The 27,897-nt window shown below is 44.6% G+C and overlaps 3 protein-coding genes across 5 annotated transcripts; all 3 read left to right on the plus strand.

Moving 5' to 3' along the window:
• Positions 1–257: 257 nt before the first annotated feature.
• LOC127300304 (nonsense-mediated mRNA decay factor SMG7) lies at positions 258–7,092 on the plus strand. The gene is made up of 8 exons (XM_051330402.1): positions 258–361; positions 712–811; positions 1,221–1,805; positions 1,887–2,009; positions 3,334–3,563; positions 3,651–5,741; positions 5,831–5,972; positions 6,559–7,092. The coding sequence occupies exons 2-6, from the start codon at positions 740–742 to the stop codon at positions 5,710–5,712; spliced, it is 3,072 nt and encodes a 1,023-aa protein (XP_051186362.1). The 5' UTR covers positions 258–361; positions 712–739; the 3' UTR covers positions 5,713–5,741; positions 5,831–5,972; positions 6,559–7,092.
• A 3,672-nt stretch (positions 7,093–10,764) lies between these two features.
• On the plus strand, positions 10,765–19,413 carry LOC127300305 (flowering time control protein FCA). Of its 2 annotated transcripts, none has more exons than XM_051330403.2 (18): positions 10,765–11,226; positions 11,911–11,981; positions 12,562–12,640; positions 14,832–14,914; positions 14,992–15,043; positions 15,497–15,564; positions 15,704–15,770; positions 15,851–15,930; positions 16,003–16,067; positions 16,155–16,217; positions 16,792–16,951; positions 17,025–17,090; positions 17,178–17,714; positions 17,893–18,069; positions 18,156–18,365; positions 18,574–18,633; positions 18,729–18,775; positions 19,152–19,413. In XM_051330403.2, the coding sequence occupies exons 1-17, from the start codon at positions 10,893–10,895 to the stop codon at positions 18,765–18,767; spliced, it is 2,211 nt and encodes a 736-aa protein (XP_051186363.1). In that variant the 5' UTR covers positions 10,765–10,892; the 3' UTR covers positions 18,768–18,775; positions 19,152–19,413. The 2 variants fall into 2 exon arrangements, with proteins under 2 accessions (XP_051186363.1, XP_051186364.1); XM_051330404.2 differs by having other exon boundaries at positions 17,043–17,090.
• A 2,364-nt stretch (positions 19,414–21,777) lies between these two features.
• LOC127300306 (protein NRT1/ PTR FAMILY 8.5) lies at positions 21,778–26,843 on the plus strand. 2 transcript variants are annotated; one of them, XM_051330407.2, is made up of 6 exons: positions 21,778–21,937; positions 22,146–22,231; positions 22,316–22,418; positions 22,495–22,712; positions 22,803–23,326; positions 25,582–26,843. In XM_051330407.2, exons 2-6 carry the CDS (start codon positions 22,172–22,174, stop codon positions 26,354–26,356), a joined length of 1,680 nt encoding a protein of 559 aa, XP_051186367.1. In that variant the 5' UTR covers positions 21,778–21,937; positions 22,146–22,171; the 3' UTR covers positions 26,357–26,843. The 2 variants fall into 2 exon arrangements, with proteins under 2 accessions (XP_051186367.1, XP_051186365.1); XM_051330405.2 differs by lacking the exon at positions 21,778–21,937 and having other exon boundaries at positions 21,962–22,231.
• Positions 26,844–27,897: the final 1,054 nt, after the last annotated feature.

Here is a 27,897-nt window from a genome sequence, read left to right on the forward strand (position 1 = left end):
AGATGCGACGTCCGCTTCTCTAGAAGCATATCCGACGGAAATCCTTGGAAAATATTTCGATCTTCAGAAACAGCTGCCGCCGGCCACACGATGGCAGGGGTGCCCTCCATCTGGACACAAAATCTCGCACAAACGAACCGGGCCCACCCGGCAGCCTCCCGAACCGCCCCTGGGGTCGAGCGAGTCCAACCCGAGCACGGCACGGCACGGCGACGACACACCACACCCCTCCCGTAAACAAAAAGACGAAAAATAGCCTCCCCTTCCTCCTCTTTTCTCCTCCCCCAAACGAAAATTCCCCTTCTCCTTCTCTCGCGACGACCACCACCACCACCACCACCACCACGGCGGCGGCGATCAGGTACCAATCCGCCCCACCCCTCTACCCACCCGCTCGATTCCCGCCCTCCGCGCCCCAGATCGCCGGGTCTCCATCCCCGGATCAGCAGATTTCCACCCTCCCTCGCCCGCCCTCGCCCGTCGGTGGTTAGGGTTACGGGAGATCCGGGCAGGGTTCTCGGCGCCGCCGCTTCTGGGGGATTTTCGGCGCCGGGAGTTTACCCGCCTCTCCGATTCGTTTTAGCTGCGAGGCTAGGGTTGGGCCAGGGTCTCCCTACCACCACCCACCGTGGCAACCGCGAGGCCGCGTTATTTCTGTGTACCTGTGTTTTTCCTGGATGATGGTTGATTCCGCTGCTGGCTCTGTTGCAGGTGCACGCGACTGATGTTCAATTGATGAATGATGACTGTTCCCATGGATTCTACTGCCGCCCCGCCCCCGCACGACCTCGCCAAGCGCCTCTTCAAGAAGGTCTACTTCCCTTATATGCTGCTACCTTGCATCCAGTTTTTCCACACCAGGCTCTGTTTCATGTAGCTTCTTGCTCTATCTGCATTGTACGCGACGCTTGCTGCATGTTCTTCTTCCTATCTAGTACTATACTATCATATATCGATGCTTAAGTGGTATAACTCTACTGCTTTGCGTTCTCGGATAGACCAATAATGCGAATGGTTTGGTGTCACTTATATCAGTTTGAACCACCAACCATTGATTGCTAGCAGGAGAAGTCGAAATACTCTCCTCCAACTTTATGATTTCACTGGATACCTGTGTTATAGCTTCCATCTCTTTTTTTAGGTTCCTGCATGATAAATCTGCTCAATAGATAAATCCAGTCCATGTAATCGATGCTAACCTACCGACTTCATCGTTACAGAACGCTGAACTCAAAAGTCTTCTGGAGAAGTCGGCGCAGTCCAAGGTCCCCTCGGACCCCAACATATGGCTGCAGATGCGCGAGAACTTCGAGAAGATGATCCTGGCGGACCACGACTTCTGCGAGAAGCACGAGATCGAGTACATCCTGTGGCAGCTGCACTACAAGAGGATCGAGGAGTTCAGGCACCACATCAGCACCGCAGGATCAGCGGCGGCTCAGAACGGGAAGAGCAGTGCCAACGCGGAACGGATCAAGAGGATCAAGTCGGCATTCAGGGGCTTCCTTTCGGAGGCGTCTGGCTTCTACCATGACCTGATGTTCAAGATCAAGTCTACCTATGGCCTCCCTGTCGGTTACTTCTCCGAGTCTCCTGACAATGCTGCAAATAATGATAAGAAAGCGGATGATGTGAAGAAAGCCCTGGTATCATGCCACCGCTGCCTCATATATCTGGGTGATCTGGCCCGCTACAAGGGTATGTTTGGTGATGGCGATTCTGCAACTCGTGAATATGCCGCGGCTTCTAGTTACTACAAGGAGGCAGCGGCAATCTGCCCTTCCAGCGGCAATCCGCACCATCAGGTATGATCTCACTTTCGTCAGATTTTCATGTATTCTCTGTTCAGTCAGTATTCTAATGATGACTCTGGTTGGATTTCTCAGCTCGCAATATTAGCGTCTTACTCAAGCAACGAGGTAGTGGCTGTCTACAGATACTTTCGAAGCTTAGCTGTAGACACTCCCTTCTCTACAGCACGGGACAACCTGATTCTTGCTTTTGAGAAGGTATTATTGTGCTATGTTCTTCACTAACTTACTGTACTGTTCTTTTCTGCATTGTTGTTGTTTGTCGTCCATTGTAGAATTTTGTACCCTTCAGCCAGATTTGTTAATTCACATGGAAGAAAGTACGTTTAGGTCTATGCAAGTCACGAGTATTGGAAGCTGCTTGGCTCCCCATTTACCTAGCATCATACTTCTCCTCTGATATAAATGATCAGATTATCCAAACCTTGATGCGTATCTTTATATTTTTGTCCAAAGTTCAATGAGTTATACGTTTTAATTTAATACTAGCTAAATATACATGCTTTGCTACTGAAAAATAAATTTAACTGATCATGTTAAGCCATTGTTACATCTCACGAGCTCTCTGAAAAAATAAATTTAGCTTGACAGGTTTGTCTAAACGCATTGCAATCCTGTGCCCTGCCTTGCCATGCTATGCTCTCATTTCATTGATTTCCTACCTTCTTAAGGTCAAAGTCCAGCCTAAATTTTTTACCTCTGAACCCTAGCCGCTTCCCGGTTCCCCTTTAGCTTGCCATTACTGTCACCTGCAAAGACGGCCCCAGGCCTCTCCATGCAGCCAATGATGACCTCCTCCTGGTGCTCTTCATGTTGTTCACATTTGTGCTGCACATGTTGCTCAATTTCAGCTTGTGTTCAAAATCCCTCTCAAGTTATGTGTGTGTATCTATTGTATTACTGAGCAACGAATGAAGCGAGTATGTGGATTTTCCTCGTCTCTGTTCCTTTTATGTTATCTTTCCTGCCGGCTATCATCATTTTAGCCACATAAGTTGGGGAAATGCTTGTTGCTTGTGTTGAACAGTTGTTGAGGTTATTGTAAGGATCATGAAGGATTTACTGAATAGGTGTTGCTTGATGATGGTTCTTTTTCTGTTACAGAGCCCAGCTTAAGGCTCTAGCTTCAACCTAGCATTTCTTGTTCTTAGTTTTGTCTTACTGATGGCGTTCCATATCACTGCTTGTTCCCCTCACTCTATAAAGCTAACTTTGCTTATCGAGCATTTCATTTGGTTATGTGTTCTTTATTTTTCTAGTTCTTTCTTGCTAGCGTTATATCACAAGTAATGAGCTAATCTTAAATAGAGTGAGTCCAAATTTCTGAAACCTAGCGTTACAATTGTCAGATGGTCGATGGGTGTTTATCATAGGCACTATCCCTTTAAATTCTACTTCTGACAGTTGTACTTGTGCAGAATCCTGGGTATTTTATCAGGGACTAGTTCTGTAATATTCACACTTGACTTGTAAGATCTGCACTATGCCTTTAGGTTCTATTTCTGACAGTATACTTGTGCAGAATCGCCAGAGCTATGCACAGCTGCCAAGCAACAACAAAGTTGCCACGGCTAGGACACTACCCCCACGATCAGCTGGGAGGGGCAGAGGACGCGGCGAAATAAGGTTTCAGCCCAAAGATGTCAATACTGAAGCAGCTTCAAAAGAGCGAGAGCAAAGTATGCCTGATACACTGAAGTCCTTCTTTGTGCGGTTTGTTAGACTGAATGGAATTCTTTTCACAAGGACTAGGTACTTTCCGTTGCTTTACCTTCCTCCCCTCTCTCTCTATCTATCTCTCTCGCTCTCTCTCATGCTAATTATTTTTCTCTTTGGCAGTTTGGAAACATTTGAGGAACTGTTTGATATGGTGCGCAATGATCTGAAAATTCTTCTCTCTTCTGGTCCCAGCGAAGAGCTTAATTTTGGTTCTGATGCTGCAGAGAATGCATTAGCTATGGTTCGACTCGTTGCAATCCTTATATTCACAGTGCACAATGTGAGAAAGGAACCGGATAGCCAATCGTATGCTGAAATTGTGCAACGCAGGGTACTGCTTCAAAATGCATTCACAGCTGCTTTTGAGTTTGTTGGACGTATTCTCAAAAGATGCTCAGAGCTTCGTGACATTGCATCAAGTTTCTATCTTCCAGCCATTGTGGTCTACATCGAATGGCTGGCATGCCATCCAGAGTTAGCTGCTGATTCAGAGATGGATGAGAAGCATGCAAATGCTCGTTCTTTCTTCTGGAATCAGTGTGTCTCACTTATGAATAAGCTCATCCTCACAAACCTTGCTTCCTTTGATTGTGATGATGACGAGGCATGCTTTTTCGATATGAGCGTGTATGAAGAAGGTGAAACTGGCAATCGACTTGCATTGTGGGAAGATTTCGAATTAAGGGGGTTTTTGCCCTTGGTGCCTGCGCAGCTTATTTTGGACTTTTCAAACAAGCACACATTTGGAAATGATGGAAGCACCAAGGAGAAGAAAGCACGGGCTCAGCGGATACTTTCTGCAGGGAAGGCTCTACTAAGTTTCGTTCAGATTGATCAACTGAGAATATTTTTTGATCCATCTTCAAGAAAGTTTGTTTTGGCCAAGGAACCTCCTGTTTTTGAAGCTGCTATCTCTACTCGTAGATCTTCCAATGCACCTGCAGCGAATGCTGTTGAGCTGGAACATGAAACTGTTAGCAGATTCGATGCAGTGGCAGCTAATGTTGGAGCAATGCAGGCAGGAGTACAGTTGTGTTCTGAAGGAGAAGATGATGAAGAAATTGTTTTTAAGCCTACAGCTTCTGAGAAGTTCCCGAAAGTACTTACTGAACAACCCATTAATGGATACATCCAGCCTGTACAGATGTCTACTGCTGGTTGGCCAACCATTGCTATCCAGAGTACTGCATCTGTATCAGCTCCTGGTAACGGTAATGTTAGCGGACCACTTCCCATGTCTTCTGTTGGTTGGGCTCCCAATGGTGTTCAAGAGGTCATTCCTAGTAATGTTCCAATATCGTCTCCTTATGAATTTGTTCAGCCTGTTGGGATTCCTACATCCAGCTGGGCAAGTAATGGTGCACCACTTGGTCCTCTGAACACAATACCAGCTTTCTCAGGTGTCGTCTCTGATCCGCGTGTGTCTGCATCAATGATTCCACAAATGAATGGCCCAGATTATTTAAAATCGCTCTTTGAACAAGAAAAACTCTTAATGATGGGACTGAACAATGTTAATTTGGCTGGAAATGGATTTCTTGACCAGAGGTTTCAAGGTGGATTGAGTGGATTACAGTCGATGGGATATTCACCACATGTATCTGTTGAATCTGGTCGTAACAATGCAAGTTTGATGCATAATCAGGCGAAGGCCAATGAAGAGACTATCCCATCTACTTCTGATTCAATTGTACCGTCAGTAGCAGCATCTGGTGGGGTGACAATGAAGCTCACTGATGCACCTGAAACTGTATCGAAGAAGAATCCTGTTAGTCGTCCATCAAGGCCTGTTGGTCCTCCTCCAGGTTTTAACCATGTCACACCAAAGCGTCACGATGAGTTCGCGTCATTGGGGAAGCTGCAGCACCAACAGATTGATGATTACAGTTGGCTGGATGGCTACCAGCCATCAGTGGACTATGTTCACAACGCAAGAGCTATTTATCCTGATGTTTCCACTACTACCAGTGCATTCACCCCCCCTTTCCCTTTCCCGGGGAAACAGCAGGTCTCTGGGGTGCATGCCCAAACCGCCAATGAGAAAACATGGCAAGATTTCCATCTTTTTGACCCTGCGAAACAGAATATGGTCCAAAACCACCAGCAAATCAATCAGCAAAGTGGTCAAGTCGCTGAAAAGCAGTCAGCAAAACCTATCGGATCTGGTCGTTATCTTGTGTGACTAAGTAGCTTGTACCAGGATGGTTACTGGTAAGGCATCTTTCTTCAGTGCTTCTCCTTGTCAATTTTGTTTATTTATTTGAAGCAGTGCTCAGTCGTCTGTTCTTCTATGTGTATAGGAGTTCATGAGGATCTGTTGGAGTAAGTGGCACGCTTGATACCTGTTCAATTCAGCCCCATATCTGCAGCCCTTTCATAGTGTTAAATTTCTTTTGGAGAATGGTGGTCTTGGAACCATAGCAAATGCTGCTGTTAGGTTTGGTAAGTTCTCTGCTTTCCAGCATTTTGTTTCCTTTGATCTTTTTTCCGAATGTCTTGGCTTGCAGTTTACGATATTTTCTTCTGATGTGACCCCCCTTTTCCTTGATGATATAGTTTACTGGGAGTTAGCATAACATGAAGCTGTATTTTGAAGTTGGAACATTCGTACGAAACTTTTCAGTGATTTTCTTAGACCAATTGGTTCATTTCTATTATGAGATCTTAGCATCAACTGCTTTATTTCATTGCAATTTTTAATTTAATTTGAAACTGTGCGGATGTTTCTATGATTAATCATAAAACGTTTTGCAGAGGGTTTGAGTTAATTTTTTCTGGTACAGTACTACATTCATCAAATATCTCACATCTGCAGAAGGAATACTAAACCTGCCACTACTATTTCAAATAGGTTTTACTTTTTTTTTTGCTGTTAAGACTGATGAATTAGTTTGTCTTGGATGAATTTTTGTTGCATTTTGAACCTTTGTGCCCAATCTCTGTCTGCAAGTAGATACAATGAGCTTCCCTGCTTAGGATTTCGTAACAGCTGTGTGGAGCCTCACGATGTTTCATTTGGCAACTACAGGGTGTGCCAGGTCTTCTGGGCCAGTGGAAGGGTGGAAGGTGTTTGATCTGTGGACGGTCTGATGTGGACGAATTGTACGCAGAACCCTTGGATGCTCAGGCATGAGGGTTTGATCGAAGGAACTCAAATCCGGTCATTGTAGGCATGCTATGCGCTACGTCTCTCATTGGATTAACTACCTACCGTACCGTGAGATTAGCCAGTGTGTGGCTGCTATGATGGGAACTAAAAAGCCATTTGGTGTTGCTCATGCTCATCTATGGCTCTACTGTGAATTAAGTTCAAGGAACAGTTAGCTTGCTGGCAAGTTGGCTCTCGGAAGTATACCGCATCTACTTACGTTGCATCGGTTGTGCCTGTTGGCAACAGCTGTGTTATAGTTGTCGTTTTTTGAGGAAGTTCACTTCCATACCCTTTGCTGTGATTTGAACAATTTGTTTTGGTGTTTGCCTGCTACTTTGTGCAATAAGTTTCTTATTACTTCGTAAATGTAATGTCAGACTGAATACCAATATCAATATGGTTTTACATTGAGCCTGTTGTGATCGTTTGTTTTCTGTTAACATCGTCTCGGGTTATATCCACTCGTTTAGATTGGCATTTTCTCTTCAGAATTCTTGTCTATGATGGGATTGAATTGTGGCAAAGGTGCATCTGAACCTTCAAGTAAAATCTGCAGTATTATGCATCACCTAGACAATAATTGTGCTAAATTATTGAATATATCTTCTAAATCGGTAAAACATAATAACGATTTAGTTGCCTATGAATGTGTGAGGCGGATTGATTGATGGACATAAGGCGTGTTTTGTTACTTCAGCTAGAGCTGTGTGTTACTAGTAATGGAGCACGTGCACATGATGAAACCTTATGGATGTGCACGATTATGAAAAATTGTATGTAACTGAATTTACATCATACAAAGATATATAGGAACAACTGAATTTCCGTTGCATGGAATAATTGCCCTGTCGGGCTGGACAACGGGGATTGATCCCCAATACAGATCAATCCATGCCACTTCGGGGTTAAACAAATGAGTCCTCAAACTTTATTTTTCACCCCCAAGCAATCTATGAACATGTGAAGGTGAACGCTCGAACTACGGGGAGGATGTCTATGGTATTCCTGGGCTGGTTAACTTGTTTGGAAAAGTTGCTACGGAAATTCTTAGCAAGATCTAGGAACATTTTTGAGTAGTAAGACAACAATGAAACAATCACCAAACAACATGTGGGAATATTAATAATAGCTTCATTACGCAGGTTGCTAAAAATCATAAAATTCAGCCAAAATAGAATGCTAAATGTACCAACAACAACTGACAGACTCGGGCCCTATCCAGTACACGGTTAAGCTAGGAATACGATTACGTGTAAATGATGTGTGCTTCTTGCGTTTCTGCACAACAATCATTAGTGGATGGTGCCGGTTTCTGATACATGCTTCCTGCAAGAGGAGACATGCCTATCATCAACAATTACAAAGACAATGAGAAATGCAACCGTAAACATCACGCATTATATGTGTCAAGACTCAAGAACTGATGTTGGGTGAAGACTTACTGGACATGGACAAGGCAGTGTCATGGATATGCTAACTAGGTATACCATGGTAGGACCTCGACTCCGATAAGCTCGTGTGACCCAGAGATGGTGGTGAGGCCTATGGCCCAACCGAGCGGCTCAGATGCCAGAAATCAGCGAAGGTGGGATCTTGTCTCTGGAACGGAACCCACGTTCAGGGGTATGCCAACGACGTAGAGATCCCACCTTTAGGGACAGAACAACACAACTCACTGTAATTACACACTTGTTGCCTTATAGTGAATTATAGCAACACGTAGGATCTCGCCGCCCTTGCGAGGTCTGAAGCTGGGTAACTCGTGTGACCTCATCCCGGTGAATCCTCGCCCCATGGCTCCCCCCTCTCTCCCCTCCGTGAGGGACCCCTCACCAGAGTACCGTCGAATACACAAACAACAGGCGGCGAGTAAACATGTCCTAGAAGATGAGACAAAAGTTACATGACTCCATTGCACAAATGCATGAAGAAGACTACCATGAATATTGCTTCTACATTTTGACAATTTTTAAACACATGGCATACACCCGATTAAAGAAGAGTACTTGCCTCCACTCCCATTGCTCTCGGTGAAGCCACTAACTCAACCAAATGTAGAAACCGTGGTAGATGAGAGTATGAGACATGGCGGAGAAGATCGCTTGCAACCCGATTTCTCCCTATGCGGTGCACAAGAGGTATTTGCCGGGCTAGATGCGCACCAACAAGTGTGCAATAGACCATCAGGGCAGTTGGGATGGTGTGGAGGCCGTACGCCTCCTGCCCTAAGTTGGGTTGAAGCGCCTATTCTTGTGCTCGCCATTTATCTCCACGTGCCATTTGTTGCAGTGCCGAGTGGAGGAACTGGATCGGTTTGCTTAAATGAAGGGAAGCCGAGGGAGGAAGAGGAAGCCGAAGCTGCCTTGTCGATGGGAGGACGAAGTGATTGGAAACGTGGAGGACATTGGTGCCTTCCGTTACCAATGAAGGACTTTCGGTGGGGCCACAAACATGAAGTATTGATGCCTTCAATTACTAATCATTCTTGAATCATGCTGCCTTTACACATTTTATATAACCGAGCATGCATGCAATCAGCTGGTTTGAATTGTGGTGTGTGTCTAGCTCATGACGCTGGATGAAGTTGCAGAATGCAGACCATAGATTTCAAATCAGATGGATGAAATTATTGGGATGATGTGGCTGCACCAGATTTCATCTTGCAAACATTAAATGCTTGTTAGTGGGGATGAATTATATAGATATGACAGTTATGGAATGAGTTTCATTGAAGATGGTGCCAGATTTATCGGGGGATTAGAGTAGAATATGCTAAAAACATGCATGCACATTTTTTCTTTTGTTCTCCTACTCTGCACTGTAACAACTATTTCTTTTGCCATTTTCTAGAGGAGTCGAGCTTGTGTGTGTGTCTTGTCTAGTGTCCTTTGGCAATTTTCTAGAGGGCTCGGTTTTTGTGCATCTGTCTGATGTCTCTAGTTTGACCACAGTACAACTCATTTGTAAAAATAATATTTTCCACCGTTTTGGAACAAGTATATAAGTACACTCTCTAGCTTTTCTTTGAGTTAGCTAGGAGTTGGCTACTTTCAAAATTATTTAATTTCATTATTTCATACTTCATCACAAGGTTCTTTTTTTTTACTAAACTTAGTGCAGGCAAAATAACGTAGGCGTCCAAGACTAAGCAATCTTCTCGGCATCGAGTGCACACCCCTACCAAACCACAATCAACTAGACTTCATCATATTTCGAAGTAAGTTTAGGGTGAGGTTTCAGGTCCGGTGAAGCTATGTTTATAGAATATAAAAGTAGAACATCATCAAATAATTTTATTTTTACAAGGTTTGGAATATAAAGTTAGAGCATTCCCATCCGAGTTCCTTTGCAAGCTCCCCCACTATTTGTAGTGGGTTCGAAAATCGTGATAAAGTGTGCGAGAAGGAGAATATATTGTATTATTAGAAGAGAGGTATCTAAACAATCGAGAAGCAGCGAGAGGATCATACAATTACATCCACGACCTTAGGGGCCTAGAAGGTCCCACCAGGATGAAGTACGCTCTTCTAAAGTTGGACATCTGCTGCTTATGATTGTTAATTGTGATTTGGCAAAGTTTATTTGGCGTTGTATAAAGATAACCAGCAAATGATAACCATTTTTTTACACTTTGATTTTTTATAGGCTCATGAGAGAGTTTACGTTGACATTTATGTGTCACACAATTTGGCTTGGCACCTTTTAGTTTCGATGCAATACATATGGAAGGTATGTGTGAGAAACGAGATTTAATCTTAGCAATGCCCATTGTCATGGACTAGGGTTTCTAGGGAAAAGGGGGACACATGTGGCTTCGTCGACTGGTTAGACAAAAAAAGGTATCCGACGTATATTGATGGTGGGCAAATTCGCCGGAACAATTATGGTTACAACGATTCTGCTATTTTATTTAGTTCATGTCCAAATACGGAGTGTACAAGATAAAAGCTTATTTTTGGGAATAGTAAGCCAAGGGGAAGGACGTCCGTTGGAAAACCGAAAGGGCCCAGACCGCCAGATTGCCTCACGGTTTCGCTCAGCCGGCAGCCGCCCATCGGATCCAATCTCTTTACTCGTCGTAGCCCATTGGCTCTCCTCTTGACGAGGCGAACCAGAAATTCCACACGGCCACCTCTTCTCTTCGCCTCTGCCTCCTCGTGCTCGCTCGCTCGCGCGCCGCGTCAAAACCCTAGCCGCCTTCTGCCCGCAACATGCACCGCGGCAGCGACCGCTCCGGCGACCCCTCCGGCCCCGGGGGCGGCGGCCGTAGCGGCGGGGACAGCAGATTCGCGCGCGGACCCTCACGCTGGTCTGGCGGCGGGGGTAGCCCGGCCCACCGCTCCTCCTCCCGCGACGGCGGCGGAGGCGGAGGAGGAGGCGGGAGGTTCCATCCGTACCGTGCGCCGTCTGAGTACGCCGTAGGCGTTAGTGGAACCGGAGGGTACAGAGGTGGCGGCGGCGGCGGAGGCGACTTCGGTGAGGCCGATGGTGGGCAGAGGAACCGCTACGGCGGCGGCGGAGGCGGCGGCCGTGGTGACTACTCAGGTTGGTTCAGAAGCTTCTCTTCGGCGCTTTGACTTTATTTCTAGGTATTGCTGCGCTGTCTCTAGATTCGGAACCTTAGCTTGTTATTTTGGACCTCTGTGGGATAGGCGATGCCATTGATTTTGCATGTCCTGTGGAGGATTGTACCTCGAATTCAGTCAGCTACTGTCAACTCGGCATAGCTGACAAGTCAATTGTGGGATGTGACAAATTGCGCGTCCAAGTATGCACATAATGTATACGAACATGGCAAAACCACCCAACCTTGTTCATCAAGGATGAACTTAGACCGGTCTTAGATGTATGTATGGTGTAATTTTCATGAGGCACGCAGTTTCTGTCTATGGTTAAATCACATAATGATATGGCCTAGGAGCGTATCTCATTCTGAAGCTTCAGACAAGCTATTGTAGTAAAATCAACTTCAGCTTGGTCATATCTGCTTCAGCTAAAACCCGTGTATCTAAATGTTGCGATTTCCCTCGTACTATGCACCTTATTTTTTCATCCACCAATCCATTTATTTAGTACCAGTGATCAATTTAGTAAAACTTATGTTTGGTACATGAAGTTTCTGGTTATACTGTTTTATCTCGTTGAACTCCAGTGGAGAAACGTTTGAGCTTAGGCTTACAACCTTTCACCTCCGAGTTAATTGATTTTCCTGTGGAACATTTCCTGCAGATCACGACAACAAAAGCGGCCATGTTAAACTTTTTGTTGGATCAGTTCCGAGAACAGCAAGTGAAGACGATGTGAGTATAACTTCCACACGTAATGTAGTAGCTCCCCTTTCTTACCTGTAGATTTGTTAATACGTCTACTGTTCATTGCCTGTTGATCTACCGTGCATAATCTCAGGACTCGGAACGTTGCTTGGGTTTACAATTATTTTAAGTTTGATCTTATTCATGACACAGTGTGAAGATTTGTAGAAGTCCCCTAATTTAGCTTAGGAGATAAATGGGGCAATAGGTTTTTTTTTGCTAAGAAAATCTGATAATAGACTATCTACATTTTTTTTAGAAAGCTAGCGTTAAGTTTTTAATTAGCTAAAGCTGTTTTTATCTAGCTAACGCTTATTTGCATAACTGATCTTTTTTTTAATCTCAGCTCCACTTGGAGCATTGTGCTTAGCCTTAATGTTATTTTGTCACAAGCTCACAAATTTGAAGATGAACGTAGTTGGGCCGTTTATTTACTTTTCTGTCTTTTCTCATTGACATTCTTTTGCTATGTTATTTCTTTTTCTCTTGTTGCTTATGCTTTTCTTTCTCTCGAGGATCGACATTTTTTTTTAATTTTGTTTGTGAAAGACCCTTCTTCTGTCTTCAGGTTCGACCTTTATTTGAGAATCATGGAGATGTTCTTGAAGTTGCTATGATCAGGGACAGGAAAACTGGTGAACAACAAGGTGAGCCAAAAGTATTTTTTCTTATTATATCAACATACCAGTATCTCTTTCTTTTCAGGTCTGAGAGTATCAGAAGCAACAAGGTTGCATGTTCTCTCAGTTAGATTTGGCGGTTGTTGATTTTTGTTAACTGCGCTCCCGTTCTGCTTACCTCCTCTGGGTTAGTAGAAGACAAGAAAGGGATCAACATACTGTCGACTGATCACTGTAACCTAACTAGACCATTCTGCTGCTAGATAAGGCAGCAGATTTGGACAAAACTTTGTTCAGGTCATAGCAATTATATGCATGTTCAATGTAGTTTGACCAGAAATAACTAAGGTTGATGTTTCAATTTTCTTCTATTTCGCTTGAATGTGATGCAGAAGACCAGTTAACCTTCTAATGAATTAAGGCCAACCTGTGATTCTTTTCCTTTCATGGTTTCGGCTTCTTTCTTTAATATACTTGTTATCATGAGTTGCACTGTATGGAATCCCTGGTTGAATCCCTCAATGCACAATTGGTTGCCTGGTTGGATGATGCTGTGTGGTGTTTTACTGACTTATCTAAATTCATGTGATGTTACTCATTTTATGTTGGGATATTGTGGTTGCATGCCAAATCTGGAGCTGTCCTTTGATTGGCAATATTATGCCTTTGTTCAGTTCAACTATACTTGATCGCTCTGCTGCCAGCTGCTTGGTTGCCCTGAACAAAACGTATCTCCTGAGTTTTGGTTGTTTGGTTGTGCTACGCTGTGGCCCTGTGCAGTTTTGAATGTTTGTGTGTGACAGTGGAAAGTGGTTGATCCGCTTACCGTTGGTAGTATTATCTGATACCGCTGAAGTCTGGCTTCTGATGGTTCTGCCGTTCTTGTTCTTTCACCTTACATTGTCGCACAACAGAAATCTTGGTTACTTGATTTTCTTTTGTACCATTACATTATGCTGACATGGACTACCAAAGTTATGTTCACTGTATGTGATTATGTACCCCGGCATAATTTATGTATGTCATTCACGTGGAGTCTTCCACCTGAACTGTTGGGCTCACAGGTTCATGCTGCGTGTAACTGTTGCATTCCGAATTAGCCACACAGATGATACAAATGCTATATCCTGAGGTTGCTGTGTTCTTCGAAATGATTGGTGAAACATATGTCCTTATCTGGGAAAATTGGGGCTGAATCCTGTTTCTGGACCCTTGTCATATGTGTGTGTGTATGGGTTATATCAACACTCGGAGCTATTGGAGCTGTATGGCTGAGCAAAAAGATTTCGCTTGAGCTATGATATTGTTGATATATTTTGATTACCATGCATGATTTGGTTGCCATCTTGAGTGTGTCGAGTGACAGTTGCGTGTACACAAGTCTTGCTCATGTTATTAACGTACTGCAGCGTAGCTTTGGTTGACTGTGCTATAGTGTTCAGCATGTAGTGGTATGTCTGAGATGCTCTGTTGTGACAGGTTCTTATTATCCTTTGATGTATCAACTTGGTACAACATAAGAAATGGTTTGTACAATTGTGGATGCCCCTTCACTGTATTTCTAGAATGTGAATATGGGCCAACCTTAGAAGTTTGTCTGGTTTTCCTAATGGCCTGCCTCTTATCTCATGGGAACTTAAGCTTCTTTGTAGCTGATACTGTCTACACGACTGAACAATTTCTGTGCACACACTGTAATTACGGTGGATTGGTTATACATGGTGCTTTATGTGAAGCACACGCTTCTCTTTATTGCGAGTAATTCACTTTATGTTTTGTTCTTGTATTCTGGTGACGCCAGTAATGTTTCATCATGGGATCTGGTTTGTCTTCTGAAATCTTAGTGCACCTTGCAGTCAGCTGGAGCATTGTAAAAATAACACTCGTGTTGTTACGTCTGAAATTGTGCTTGTTGTTGCAAAGCGCAGCCCAATTGATACGTTGACTTGTCTACATGCTGCTGTATGTTTTTTCTTATTCAACGTTTCTGTGCTTGTCTTGTTGATTGACTTCTGCTTCTGGACATTGGAAGTGTTGGGCATTGTTTTTCTTGGTCAATGTGATCTTGAGCTTTATTACCTGTTTGAAAACAACCTCCTTATTTCCTTCTCCTTACTAACTTTACTAGGTTTTTTTTATTGCATCTACATTATATCAAACTGAAACACGCAGAAAATTGTAATGCCTTGTGATGAAATCAATATGTTCGCATTTGCAGGCTGTTGCTTTGTTAAATATGCGACTTCTGAAGAGGCTGAGAGAGCCATAAGAGCTCTTCATAACCAGTGGACTATACCTGGGGTAACTAGTTTTTGTTGGCCATCTGTTTAATGTCATTCTTTTGTCTGCAAATTATTGAATGCATCTGTTTCTGTCAGGCGATGGGCCCTGTTCAGGTTAGATATGCCGACGGTGAAAAGGAGCGTCATGGTAATAATTCAGAGTACCTTTGTTACATATTAGCTTGCCTATTAGTGGCATTTGTGCCATTTCTCCAGTTATTGTCTTGCAACTATAGTACGGAGTTTGTTTGCTATGATTTTTCAACATAATCCTTTTGACTGGCTGTTCAAAAAGCAATTAGCAAAAGGAAGCTTGCGATCCAGATTCAGCTGCACTGGATATAATGATATACTCCTGAATACATATCATGCCTTTTTTCACAGTAGCAGACTTCTCATATTCCTTTTTTCCATTGGTTCAACATCCATACGTTTGTCCTATTCAAACTAGTACTGACTGACAAGAATCTTAATTATTTTATTCCGAGCTTGGCTAAAGAAAATTATTGTGAGAAAACTAAGTTATGCTTGACTTGTATCTTCAGATCATTTCCTTGATTTACTTATTGATGATTAATTTTGTTGTCCACTTATTTGCTAGGGTCCATTGAGCACAAATTATTTGTTGCATCACTGAATAAGCAGGCAACTGCAAAGGAGATTGAAGAGGTAAGGGACAATTTCTTTTTTACTAGAAGTTTTCTTGGTTGAAAGAATATCTTGGTGTGGGGAACTTCTCATCTATCTGTAACCATTGATGTTTTAGCAATTGCATATTAAATTGAATCTGTGCTCATTTTTTAAATAGATTTTTGCTCCTTTTGGTCACGTGGAAGATGTTTACATTATGAAAGATGGCATGAAGCAGAGCCGAGGTTTATAAGATTCCTTTCCCCGCTCCTTCAATCCACTTTTCTGTACCAACTTCTGTTGTCACATATGTGATAACTTGCAGGTTGTGGCTTTGTCAAATTCTCATCAAAAGAACCTGCACTTGCGGCCATGAATTCTCTTAGTGGGACTTACATAATGAGGGTAAATATTTGTGCCAAGCCGACAAATTGTGCATTTTGCCTTTTGAACTTACTGTATCCATTGTGTTGATAGGGGTGTGAACAACCATTAATAGTTCGCTTTGCTGATCCTAAGCGGCCTAGACCTGGAGAATCAAGGTGGTTAAGAATGCATATTTGTTTTGCTTGTATTCTAACTCTGCACTATTTCCCGTTGCTGCTGTCTGAATTATCTTGTTTGGTTAGGGGTGGCCCTGCATTTGGAGGTCCCGGTGTCAGTCCTCGATCTGATGCAGCACTTGTTATCAGGTTTGATTTCCTCTTATTTGAACCTTTAAATTTCTTACAGAAGAAGAATTGATTGGTACTAGATTGTAAGTGAAAATAATTTCATATGGTTAACCTGACTATGCGTGCGTTGAGTCTGTATTTCTGACTTGGGCTGCATTTTGCATGTTCTAACTTCTAAGTCAAGATTTAATGCGTATTTTGATTTGATGACAATAATCGCTGAATCTATCCAGTATTCTTCATGTATCACCTATGAAATATGACCTCATGTACAACTTAATAAAACCGTTAGTCCACTATAACTGTCGTTAATTACCAGTACCACACTTAGGGGGCTAGTTGTACTTTCATATTGCCAAAAGCATTAAATAAATAGTACATGCAGTAATTCAAAGAATTGCAAGAGTCAGATGATATGTATCAGAAGGTAAAGTGTAATGCTATGAATAACATACTGTTGGATGATATAGAATTGTCGTTTCATGTTTTCTCGCTTTCTAGCTGACGCTCTAGTATAGTCTGTTAGACTAAGAATAATCCTACTTAAAGTCTTAAACCATTCAACTCATTGCTAATCATTTTCCGTACTTAGGCCGACTGCCAATCTTGATGAGCCTAGAGGTCGACATATGCCTCGTGACGCTTGGCGCCCTTCAAGCCCAAGCTCAGTGGCATCTCATCAGTTTAATAACTATGGGTCGGACAATCCTATGGGCATAATGGGTGGCACTGGTACATCAGCAGCAGATAATGTACGGTACAAGCCAAACCTTTACTACACTGTTGCCTTTTCGTGGCCCATTTACTTACCTTTAATCATCATAGGGTGCTTTTCGGCCTCAGATGTTTCCTGGGAATGGTCAGACAGCTGTGCCGACGTCATCTCATATGGTACTGGCATATTACTTCTGATGTTTGTGGATTGCCTTAGATGGAAATTGTTCCATGTCCGTGGCCATGACAATTCTTACTTTGTAGGGCATAAACACTTCATTACAAGGGCATCATCTAGGGGGGCAGCAGATCCCGCCCTTGCAAAAGCCACCTGGACCACCACACAATTTCTCTTTACAATTGCAGAATCAGCAGGGGCAGCATTCCTTGGTGCCTGGTTTGTTTGGCCAGAATGTACCATCTATGCAATTACCTGGCCAGCTTCCCACATCACAGCCATTGACGCAGCAGAATGCTTCTGCAGGCGCTCTACAAGCGCCTCCAGCCATACAGTCCAATCCCATGCAATCAGTTCCTGGACAACAGCAACTTCCGTCCAATGTGGCACCACAAATGATGCAACAACCAATCCAGCAGATACCATCACAAGCACCACAGTTGCTACTCCAACAGCAGGCAGCTATGCAGTCCAGTTATCAATCTTCGCAGCAGGCGATTTTTCAGCTTCAGCAACAGCTGCAGCTAATGCAACAGCAGCAGCAACAGCAGCAGCAACCTAACCTCAATCAGCAGCAACCTAACCTCAATCAGCAGCAACATACACAGATTTCTAAGCAACAGGTAATTCCTAGGAACTAACCTAATGAGAAGATGCTTCTTTAATATCAGAATCCAAAATCATTTCTGCATGTTTATTTTTCTGTTTTGCTTCCTTTCCTTGCCACTGATGTTCTCCATCTGTCCTTTGTATTATGTGTTCATATTCAACACAAGTTCAAAGTTTTTGTGGACTGTGCAGGGACAGCCAAATCAATCCAGTACACCTGGTGCTCCAGCTGCCATGATGCCGTCAAACATTAATGCAATTCCACAGCAGGTCAATTCACCTGCAGTTTCTTTAACTTGCAATTGGACGGAACATACCTCCCCCGAAGGTTTTAAATACTACTACAATAGTATTACTCGAGAGAGTAAGGTGAGGGATTAATACTTACCGTATCACTTATCATCTTGAAATTTGAGTTATTGGGATTTTTGTTCTCACGAGCTTTTGTGTTGTAGTGGGAGAAGCCTGAAGAGTATGTACTGTACGAGCAACAGCAACAGCAGCAGCAGCAGCAGAAACTTATTTTACTTCAACAGCACCAACAAAAGCTTGTTGCGCAGCAACTTCAGTCACCTCCTCAGGCTCAAACAATTCAATCTATGCAATCTATCCAACAACATCCTCAGTCACATCAAGGACATAACCAGATGCAGATGAAACATCAGGTGCCCATTCAGTTTCCTTAGTTGTAATTGTAGGGAATGTGAACTTCTCCATAAAAATAATAATATATGCTTCTGTGGTGCGTTGCATTTGTGTCCCACAGCACTTTATGATAACAATAAAGGAAATATGATCACATCTTTGTCCTTTCTAATTGTTGCCACAGTTGAAACTTTATTTCTGGGATCTGAATTTCAAAATTCTGTACAGGAATTAAACTATAATCAGTTGCAGGCAACTGGCAATATTGATCCCAATAGGATCCAGCAGGTATCTTTTGTAATATTTAGATGTAGACCGCACAATATCTTTGCATGGATTAAGAATTTCACTCAACATCATTTATTTTGGTGGCTTCATATTAGGGAATTCAAGCTGCTCAAGAGCGTTCATGGAAAAGTTGAGACTGCTGGTGAGCAATATTATCTGGTGCATTCACGTGATAAGCTAGCTAATTGTTTTCTTTGCAAACTATCTGTTTGATGTTCTACCCTTCGAAATTTGCTGCTGATCAAAATTTACAATGGATCTATGGCATGTGAAGTAAAATAATCCCTCCGTTCCAAATTAATTGACACAGGTTTGTTTAGATATGCATGTATTCAGACAAATCTGCGTCAATTAATTTGGAACGGAGGGGGATCCATTCAGGAGAAAAAGTAGAGAACTGGAGGGATCTTAGCTTTACATTGCATTTTCTGAGTTGCGTTCTTGAGCAGATATTGCGCCGAAGCAGTTATGTGTGTCCTCAGGCATTTACATCTCCCATTGATTTTCTACCTTTGCAGGTGAATACATGTTGAGGTGTCAGTCAAGGCTCAGAAATGAGCTCCAGCCAAGCCTGCCGATTCCATGCGTGAGAGTGATGGCTCTTGCGGTCATTGTAACTGGATTTAGCTTAGATCGCAGCCTAGATCGTAGATCCCATCTGTGTAAAATATTTGCAGTCTAGGCCTTGTATCACTGTAACATTGCTGATTAGAATATCATTCCTGTATCTGTTTCCTCGCTTTTCTTTATGGCAGGATGTGCTGTCTCATTTACATTAAATTTTCCTCCACCTGTTATGTTGGAGCTGCGCTCCTGAATTGCTGGCTCGTTCTCTTTTTCTTCGGAACACTTGAGTTCTTTGAACAGCCAAATAGTGCTTGGAGAAGGGAACCTTTTGAGCCACAACGGCTGGTTACTCTCAGAATCAATTTCATGATCTCAGGCAACCATCTCTTTTTATGCTCTATTCGTTTGCAAAACAAGGCCTATGTTGTTTCAGAGCATCTTCAGCTGCGCCTTTGGGATGCGCCGGACAAAAAAATATTTCCAACTGCTTTCCTCAAAAGCCTCTTTTTGTTCGGCGTGGCCTTATACAGTGTCCTGAGCCCGTCCCCGCCCCACAGGGAACGCTTTAGGCACGTCGGATACAACGAAAAGTGAGGCGGGCTCCAACCTGTTAGCGACTATTTCTATAACCGTTGGTTCGCGTCTTTTATTTCTCGTCGCGCCTTCCCTCCTTCGCCTTCCACCCCTTCGCTGCCGCTGAATTTGCCGGCTGTTTCGACGGCCGATCTCTTATTAGAGTCGGCACTGTTGTCGTGGCTGGCACTCTCGCCGCCATTTCATCGTCGCCGCTTTGCCAGCGCGTTCCAGAACGCGACGTCAAATCCGCCCCACCTCCCTGCACATAAGGTGTTCGACGACTTGCCAGGTAGGCGTGATTGGTCGCTGTTCGTTGCCTGGTCTGCCGTGGCGCAATTTTAACAATTGATTTTGCTTCAGACAAGGATAGCGAAGACTTGTCCGACAGCTGGAGGACGAGCAAGCCTTCGACGATGACATCGGGGAGCATTTGCTGATCATCGCGTCCCTCCAGGACATGATTGACGCCGAGGCGGAGAAGCGGAAGAGGCTGCACCACGGAGGATCAAAGCCAGGAGAAAGAAGTCAAAGCCCCGACAGAGGATGGAGGGGCATACCATACTGCACAACGACTACTTCGCAGATGAGGCAACACATGCCGACAATTTTCGGCGCCGGTATAGGATGAGCAAGGGTTTGTTCATGAATATCCTCCACGACGTTCGAGAGTCCGACCCCTACTTCAAGCTCAAGCACGACGCTGTAGGCATTGCCGGGTTCTCGTCGATTCAGAAGTGCATCGCCGCCATGAGAATGCTTGCATACACAGGACGACTACCTCCACATGAGTGAGTCTACTGCCATTGAGTGCATGTACAAGTTTTTTCGAGCTGTGGTGAGAAAGTTTGGCAAATACAACTTGAGAGGGTCAACTGAGGAAGAGACTGCAAGGATCATGGCATAAAAAGCTGCCAGAGGATTCCCTGGAATGCTTGAAAGCATTGATTGCATGCACTGGTCATGGAATAACTATCCGTTTGCTTGTCAAGGTATATACAAATGGCGTCCTGGATATTGCAGTGTGGTGCTTGAAGCTGTGGCAGATTATGACCTATTGATTTGGTATTCTTTTCTTTGGCATGGAAGGATCACACAATGAAATCAACGTGTTGCAGGAGTCTCCGGTGTTCAGTAGACTAGTGGAAGGGCATGCTCCACCATGCAACTATGAGATCAATGGCCACCAATATATCAACGGCTATTACCTAGCCGATGATATATATCCAAAATGGGCCACTTTTATCAAAACAATGTTGGCTCCATCAGGTCAGAAGAGTTGCCACTTTGCTGCGTGATAGGAGTCTTGCAGGAAGGATGTCGAGCGGGCACTTGGTATGCTTCAAGCTCAATTTTCAATTGTCGGTACCCTGCTTTAAGCTGGTCTCACGACCAAATGTAGGAGGTGATGCAAACTTGTTTGATCATGCACAACATGATCATTGACGACGACCGCAAGACTAATGCCAGGACACATGTTAGTCCCTATGAGTGTTAGTGCCATCTTGCGAAGGTTGATCATGAGTTATCTGCAAATTTTGCTGATTTCCTCGCCATGCACGCAGAGATCCGTGACAGCAATGTTCACGATCAATTTCAAACTGATCTCGTTGAGCATATATGGAGGATCAAAGGATTATCAGCAAATGCCGCGGCACCTTGATCTAGCCCTATTTATTACATTTGTTTAATTATTTTATTATTTGTTGTATTTTAATTTAAAAACAATCTCGACAAACATATTTATTTAAACATATTTATTTGTATGCTATATTTAATAAATGGTTGTGTTTTCGAAAACCCTATAAAAAAATGTTAGGGGCGGTGTTTGGGGACGCGACTGAGAAGCGACATCCCCAAACGTGATACGAACAAAACACGTCCTTAAAACGCTCGATCCGGTGTCGTTTGGGGGACGCGGCTCCGGCCGGAGATGCTCTCAGTAAGAGATGCACGGGCTAGGTTGGGTCTGCCATATATCTCGAGCCCAACAAAGCAATACCATACTTCATTTTGGTGAAGCTTGGCGGACAACCAAAGGTACTGTAGATTCCTCCTAAACTGAAAATGATTCCCACCGAGAGGACATCCCATCTGCTTCCTTCGGTTTCTTCGGTTCCTCTCCTCCAAAGATAATGATCATTTACCAGCTCCACCGCACCTGGTATCTCTCTCTCTCTCTCTCTCTCTCTCTCTCTCTCTCTGATCTCTCTCTCTCTCTCTGCAGATTTTAGCAAAATTGATCCCAAACAAACTTGATTTATTCAGATTATCAGCCAATTCTTTATCCGGCGATTTGAGTTCTCTCTGGAGTCATTGGAACTTGGAAGCGAAAAGATAACTTTTGTTGCTTATCCTCCTATGTACTGCAGTTGGAGATACCCAAAAGTGATCAGGCATGGAAGCAGGCGATGAGGAGAGACCCTTGCTGCATCCCATACCTCCCGATGTTGCACTGGCAAGTATAAACCAGAGTTCGATTTCATATACGCACTCTCTCAGTTGAACTTAGCTTTTACCCTATCGTCAATTCGTCATGCAGGATGGGGATACAAGGCATACTGGTGATGGAACAGTTGATGCTAATGGACTGCCTGCTGTTAAGACGAGCACAGGGAACTGGAGAGCATGCTTCTTCGTTTTAGGTACTGCTGCACAATTAACGCTCATCATTTTTCTTCTCGAAAAGATATCGGTGCTCAGCATTGCTCTTTGCTCTAGGTATCGAGTTCAGCGAATGCCTGGCCTTCTTCGCGATATCTAAGAACTTGGTCACCTACCTCACCAGCGTGCTCCAAGAAAGCAACGTCGACGCAGCAAGGAATGTGCCTACTTGGATCGGCACCACATTCTTCTCGCCGCTCGTCGGAGCTTTCTTGGCAGACACATATTGGGGGAGATACAAGACGATAGTGGTTTTCCTCTCGGTCTACGCCGTTGTAAGTGCATCAGAGAGTCCCGGGGGGCACCATCTCCCCTTTCTGAAAGAAAAGTGTGTGTCCAGCATTTCTGATCATTTTCGTTGCTAGGGGATGCTTGTGCTGACGGTTTCTGCAGCACTGCCATGGATGCTGCAATCCTCCAACCAAGTCCGCCGTGTCGCCGTCTACTTAGGACTCTATCTTACTGCCCTTGGCAACGGTGGCATCAAGCCCTGCACCTCTGCCTTCGGCGCCGACCAGTTCGACGTCTCCGACCCGGCGGAGCGCATGAGGAAGGGCTCTTTCTTCAACTGGTACTACTTCTCGATCAACGTCGGCTCCCTGCTGTCGACCACCGTGCTCGTCTGGGTGCAGGACAATGTCGGCTGGGGAGTCGGCTTTGCGGTCCCTCTGCTCCTCATGAGCCTCGGGTTCGTGGTGTTCCTCGCCGGCAGGAGTGTGTACAGGTACAAGAGGCCAGGAGAGAGGAGCCCCATGGCAAGGGTCGCCCAAGTTGTTGTTGCGGCTACCAGGAATTGCCGTCTGGACTTGCCCGATGATTGCTCTGCCCTGCATCAGTTGCCTGCGCCATCAGAGGCTGCCTTCCAGGTTCAGCATACCAATCAGTTCAGGTAGTTTTGAAAGCTCATGTTACTTTTTATGTCTGGAAAATTTAATGTTGCGCCGCGTGATGGTGGTGCACTTGCTTGGCGCTATATATATGCTACGAACAAATTGCTTATCTTTTTTTTTATAGAAAATCAGTCCTTTGCTTTTATAAAGCAACCAAGTGTTTACAACGTTTCACACCATTTTTTTTTTTTTTTTTTTTTTTGAACCCGTTTCACACCAGCTTTATTAGAAAGAAACTCAAACCTGGAGCGCAACTCCAGCAAACACCTCTAGGGTCTAGGCACACAAGGGACAACCCCACTGACAACAACACTACAACGCAAAGGCACCAGGGCCAGCCTAACAAGATAAGAAACTACTGAACATCAGGAAGCTACACCTGAGCCACGAACCAACACAAGAAACCAATTAATCCCTGAGACAGGCAAGAATAAAAAGACCGAAGCTGAGAAAGAAAAAACTCCCATCCACACTAGGATAACAAAACCGAAAAAGGATCACTTAAGTATTTCTTCGATGGAGAAGACAGCAACCGTTTCTTACATCGCCCAATCGTCCAGTGGAAAACCTCCTGCATTCTAGGCTTCCATAAAGATCGCCAGAGCTGTAAGAAAGACATTATTTGGAACATAGCATCAGTAGAACGCCGCAGAAATTTGAAGATCAGATCATTGCGTATGGTCTAGAGAGACCACATCACCGCAGCTGAGCTAATCCGGATGTAATCAAAATTATCTGCACTTCCATGCCTGGTAAGAGAAAACAAATCCAAAGCAAATGTCTGGGATTTACCGGCCACCCCACAACTCGGATGACAATTGTCCAGAGAAAAATCACCATATGGCACAGGAACAACAAATGATCATTGGACTCCCACTTAAATTCCTGATTACAGCCCTCCCAGCAGAATCTCCTTCTCACTTTGTCCATTTGTTGATGCATTCCCTCTCCAATATAATAGAAACCAATTGTCAACTCGGTCATATTGGCTAAACAAGCATTAGACAGAATCAACCTAGCTCCAGAAGACACGAGCCATTGAATCAAGCTCCAAAACTTATAAAACATAACAGGGAAATATCTCAACAACCTCTTCCATGGAGAAAGGCCTAATGAGAGAACTATTATCGCCATCAGTAACTTTCTGTACCATTCCAAACATCCAAAGCTAGAGACATACCTCCTCTACTTTCTCTCCTAGAAAGTTTTTTTTAAATAAAATTCATAGATGTGTTCTTTTAGTTCCTGTTCATCAGTAATCACACCAGTACTCCCTTCCAAAGAGAAAAATTGAACATTTTCGTTTTCAACCAATTGCAACCGCATGAAAATAGGCAGCGATAGCATCACCTACTTTTAGCCTGTGAACATTCCCTCTCTGTAACCAATACAACTCTTCTTGGTCATAAAGTCTAAAGAATATCTCCGAGCCCATTGATCAGTCGACAAACCAATTCTCTCAGACTTCCCATCCAGATAATAATTTTTTCTCCACTTTAAAAATTAAACTCCATGGCCCAATTTGCACCCTAACCTCTGAGACATTTCCTCAGACCTCTGATAAAGCAAAACCCCACTAGAGGGTCATTTAAGTTGTCTATCTCAACATGCAAGCTATCCACATCATCCATTTTATTAGCCATCCAATTATCCATGTTATCCCCCACTAACATTCATTAATACTCTACATGCAAGCCACATCATTTATTTCTAAGCCATCCAATTATCCACATCATCAACTTTTAGCCGCCAACTACATAACCATTTCAAGTCAGTTTTATTAAGTTAGCCTCTTGACTATTTACGCCAATTAAATCATGCATGTTCCTACAAATAACATCCTATTCCAATCAATTTATATCCTTTTGTTTTTTACAAAATAGAGTTATCGGAAAAATTCTCGCTGCAATGCGCGGGGTATCTTTCTAGTTTCTTCGACGGAGAAGACAGTAGCCGTTTCTTACATCGCCCAATCGTCTAGTGGAAAACCTCATGCATTCTAAGCTTCCCACCCAGATAATAATTTTTTCTCCACTTAAAAAATTAAACTCCATGGCCCAATTTGCATCCTAACCTCTGAGACATTTCCTCGGACCTCTGATACAGAAATTACAACAATTAGCCACTGAACCATCCCCTTTATAACTATTAAGTAACTCCAACCATTTATAAAACCAGAACCCTTTGAAATCAGCAGAACCAGTCTTTGGAGATAAAAATCGGTTTGATTTCTTCTTAATGCTTTCCTCTCCAGATTTTTGGACAAGGCTGCCATTGTCCCACCACCGACGTTGGACAAGAAAGGCCAGTGGAGGCTATGCACGGTGTCTCAGGTGGAGGAGGTGAAGAAGCTGCTGCGGCTGTGCCCCGTGTGGGCATCCTTGGTGGTGTTCTTCATGGCCACGTCGCAGATGTCATCGACCTTGATCGAGCAGGGCATGGCGATGGACAACCGCGTGGGCTCGTTCGCCGTGCCGCCGGCCTCTATGGCCAGCTTCGACGTGCTCGCAACGCTCGTGCTTATCCCCGTCTACGACGCTGTGCTGGTGCCCCTGGCCCGGCGGGCCACCGGCGAGGACCGGGGCCTCTCGCAGCCGCGGCGCATCGGCGTCGGCCTCGGGCTGTCCGCACTCGCCATGGCCTACTCAGCGCTGCTCGAGAGGAAGCGGCGGATCGCCGCCGGCGCGGTGAGCATCGTGTGGCAGGCGCCGGCGTACGGCGTGCTGGGCGCCGGGGAGGTGTTCGCGGTCATCGGCATGCTCGAGCTCTTCTACGACCGGGCCCCGGACGGCATGAGGAGCATGTGCACCGCGCTCGCGCAGCTAGCGGTCGCAGTGGGGAACTACCTCAACACGGCTGCGCTCGGCGCCGTGGCGTTCGCCGGGTGGATCCCTGAGGACCTCGACAAGGGCCACCTGGACTACTTCTACTGGGTGATGGCGGTGCTCGGCGCCTTGAATCTTTTGCAGTTCTTGCTCTACTCCTCCGTTCCGGCCATGAGGCACAACAGTGGTAGCACAACTTCCTGATGTTAAAAGCCAGATAGATCCCGCGCACACACACACACACAGTCTAGCAGCAGCTATTACAAGGATTTGATAGGCAATTTGGAAACAAGGTGAAGAGGCAAGAAAAAGAATGAGGCATCAAATCCGAGGTGGGAGAAAAGAGCCGCCTGATCCCAATGGATCGTTTGAGCATTGTCTCCTCCGGTCCTCCCTCATATACGTAGTAAATGTGCACATGCAATGCACGTCTAAGGCTCATAGTGGGGAGTAACTTAGACTAGTAACATATGTCATGTTACTAGTCTAGGTTACTACCTTCATAGTGGGTGGTAACTTATATATGGTGTCATGCATTGTGTTATTTATTATGTTGTAGACTCATTTTGTCTTGGGGTGTGTGATGTTATGGTAACATAGCTAGTTACCAGCTCACTCTCTTTCTTCATTTATTCGCATGCCATGTCACCAAAATGCCTTGAGATGTGTGATGTTACTAGCTATGTTACTCCCACTGTGAGCAGTCTAACATTAGAGTAAGTACAATAAGTTCTAATCAGCTGGCTATAAGGAATAAAATAGTATATTATTGCTTAGTTGGAGGAGAGAGAGGAGGAGAGAGAATGAGAGTGGGCTCTTATGCAAGAGCCAGCTCTAGCACGTGCTTCTAGACACTTTGTAAGAGTTTTTTTTTTTTTTTTGAATCTCAGCAGGAGAGCTGCTGGTTTCATATATAGCAGAAGAAAAACTGTACAGGGAAAAAACGAGGCGGTGGCGACCCGCCGCAAATTTATGGCCTACTCTCGCCTTACAAGGTGCCTTGCACCGGCAAGCACCCAACTATTAGCCTCGTCCGAAATAAGGTGGACTAGGCCCGACACACTCAACTCCTTATTACAAAAAACACGCCTGTTCCTTTCACGCCAAAGCTCCCACGCCACCAGAATGGTCAATGAGGCAGCCCGGCGGTCGGTTCCTGCCAGCTTGGACACCGCCCAAGAGAGGGCTAAGCCATCGACATCTGGAGCTCGAATTGCCGGACAGGAGAATGAAGCGGCGGAGCGCTCCCAAACTTCCCTAGACCAAGGACACTCAGCGAAGAGGTGCGCCGGGGTCTCAAGATTTCGCCGGCAAAGAGGGCAGAAGTACTGATTAGGCATCCTAAAGCGTAGGAGCCTATCAGCCGTGAAGACCCGGCGCTGCAACAACAGCCACATGAAGAACTTGCACTTTGGAGGTGCCCATGCCGGCCAAATATGGCGTAGAGAGGACTGCAGGCTCCCGTCAAATTGCATGGCATAGGCGGAGGAGGCGGAGTAAACTCCTGAAGCGGACTTCCACCGGAAGTTGTCTTCAGTGTGCGGGTCGATGCTACAACCTCGCACCACCTGGCGGAGTGCGACGAAATCCGGCAATAGGTCGAGGGGCACCCTCCCACGCAGGTCCGTGAGCCAGTGGTCGTCAAGAATTGCATCCGCCACCGTCCTATTCTTGCGCCTTGAAGCCTCGAAGAGCAAGGGCCACTGCTTCCTCAGCGGTTCCCCAGCCCAGCTATCGGACCAGAA

The sequence above is a fragment of the Lolium perenne genome, chromosome 5, assembly GCF_019359855.2.
Source record: "Lolium perenne isolate Kyuss_39 chromosome 5, Kyuss_2.0, whole genome shotgun sequence".
Taxonomy (NCBI): Eukaryota; Viridiplantae; Streptophyta; class Magnoliopsida; order Poales; family Poaceae; genus Lolium; species Lolium perenne.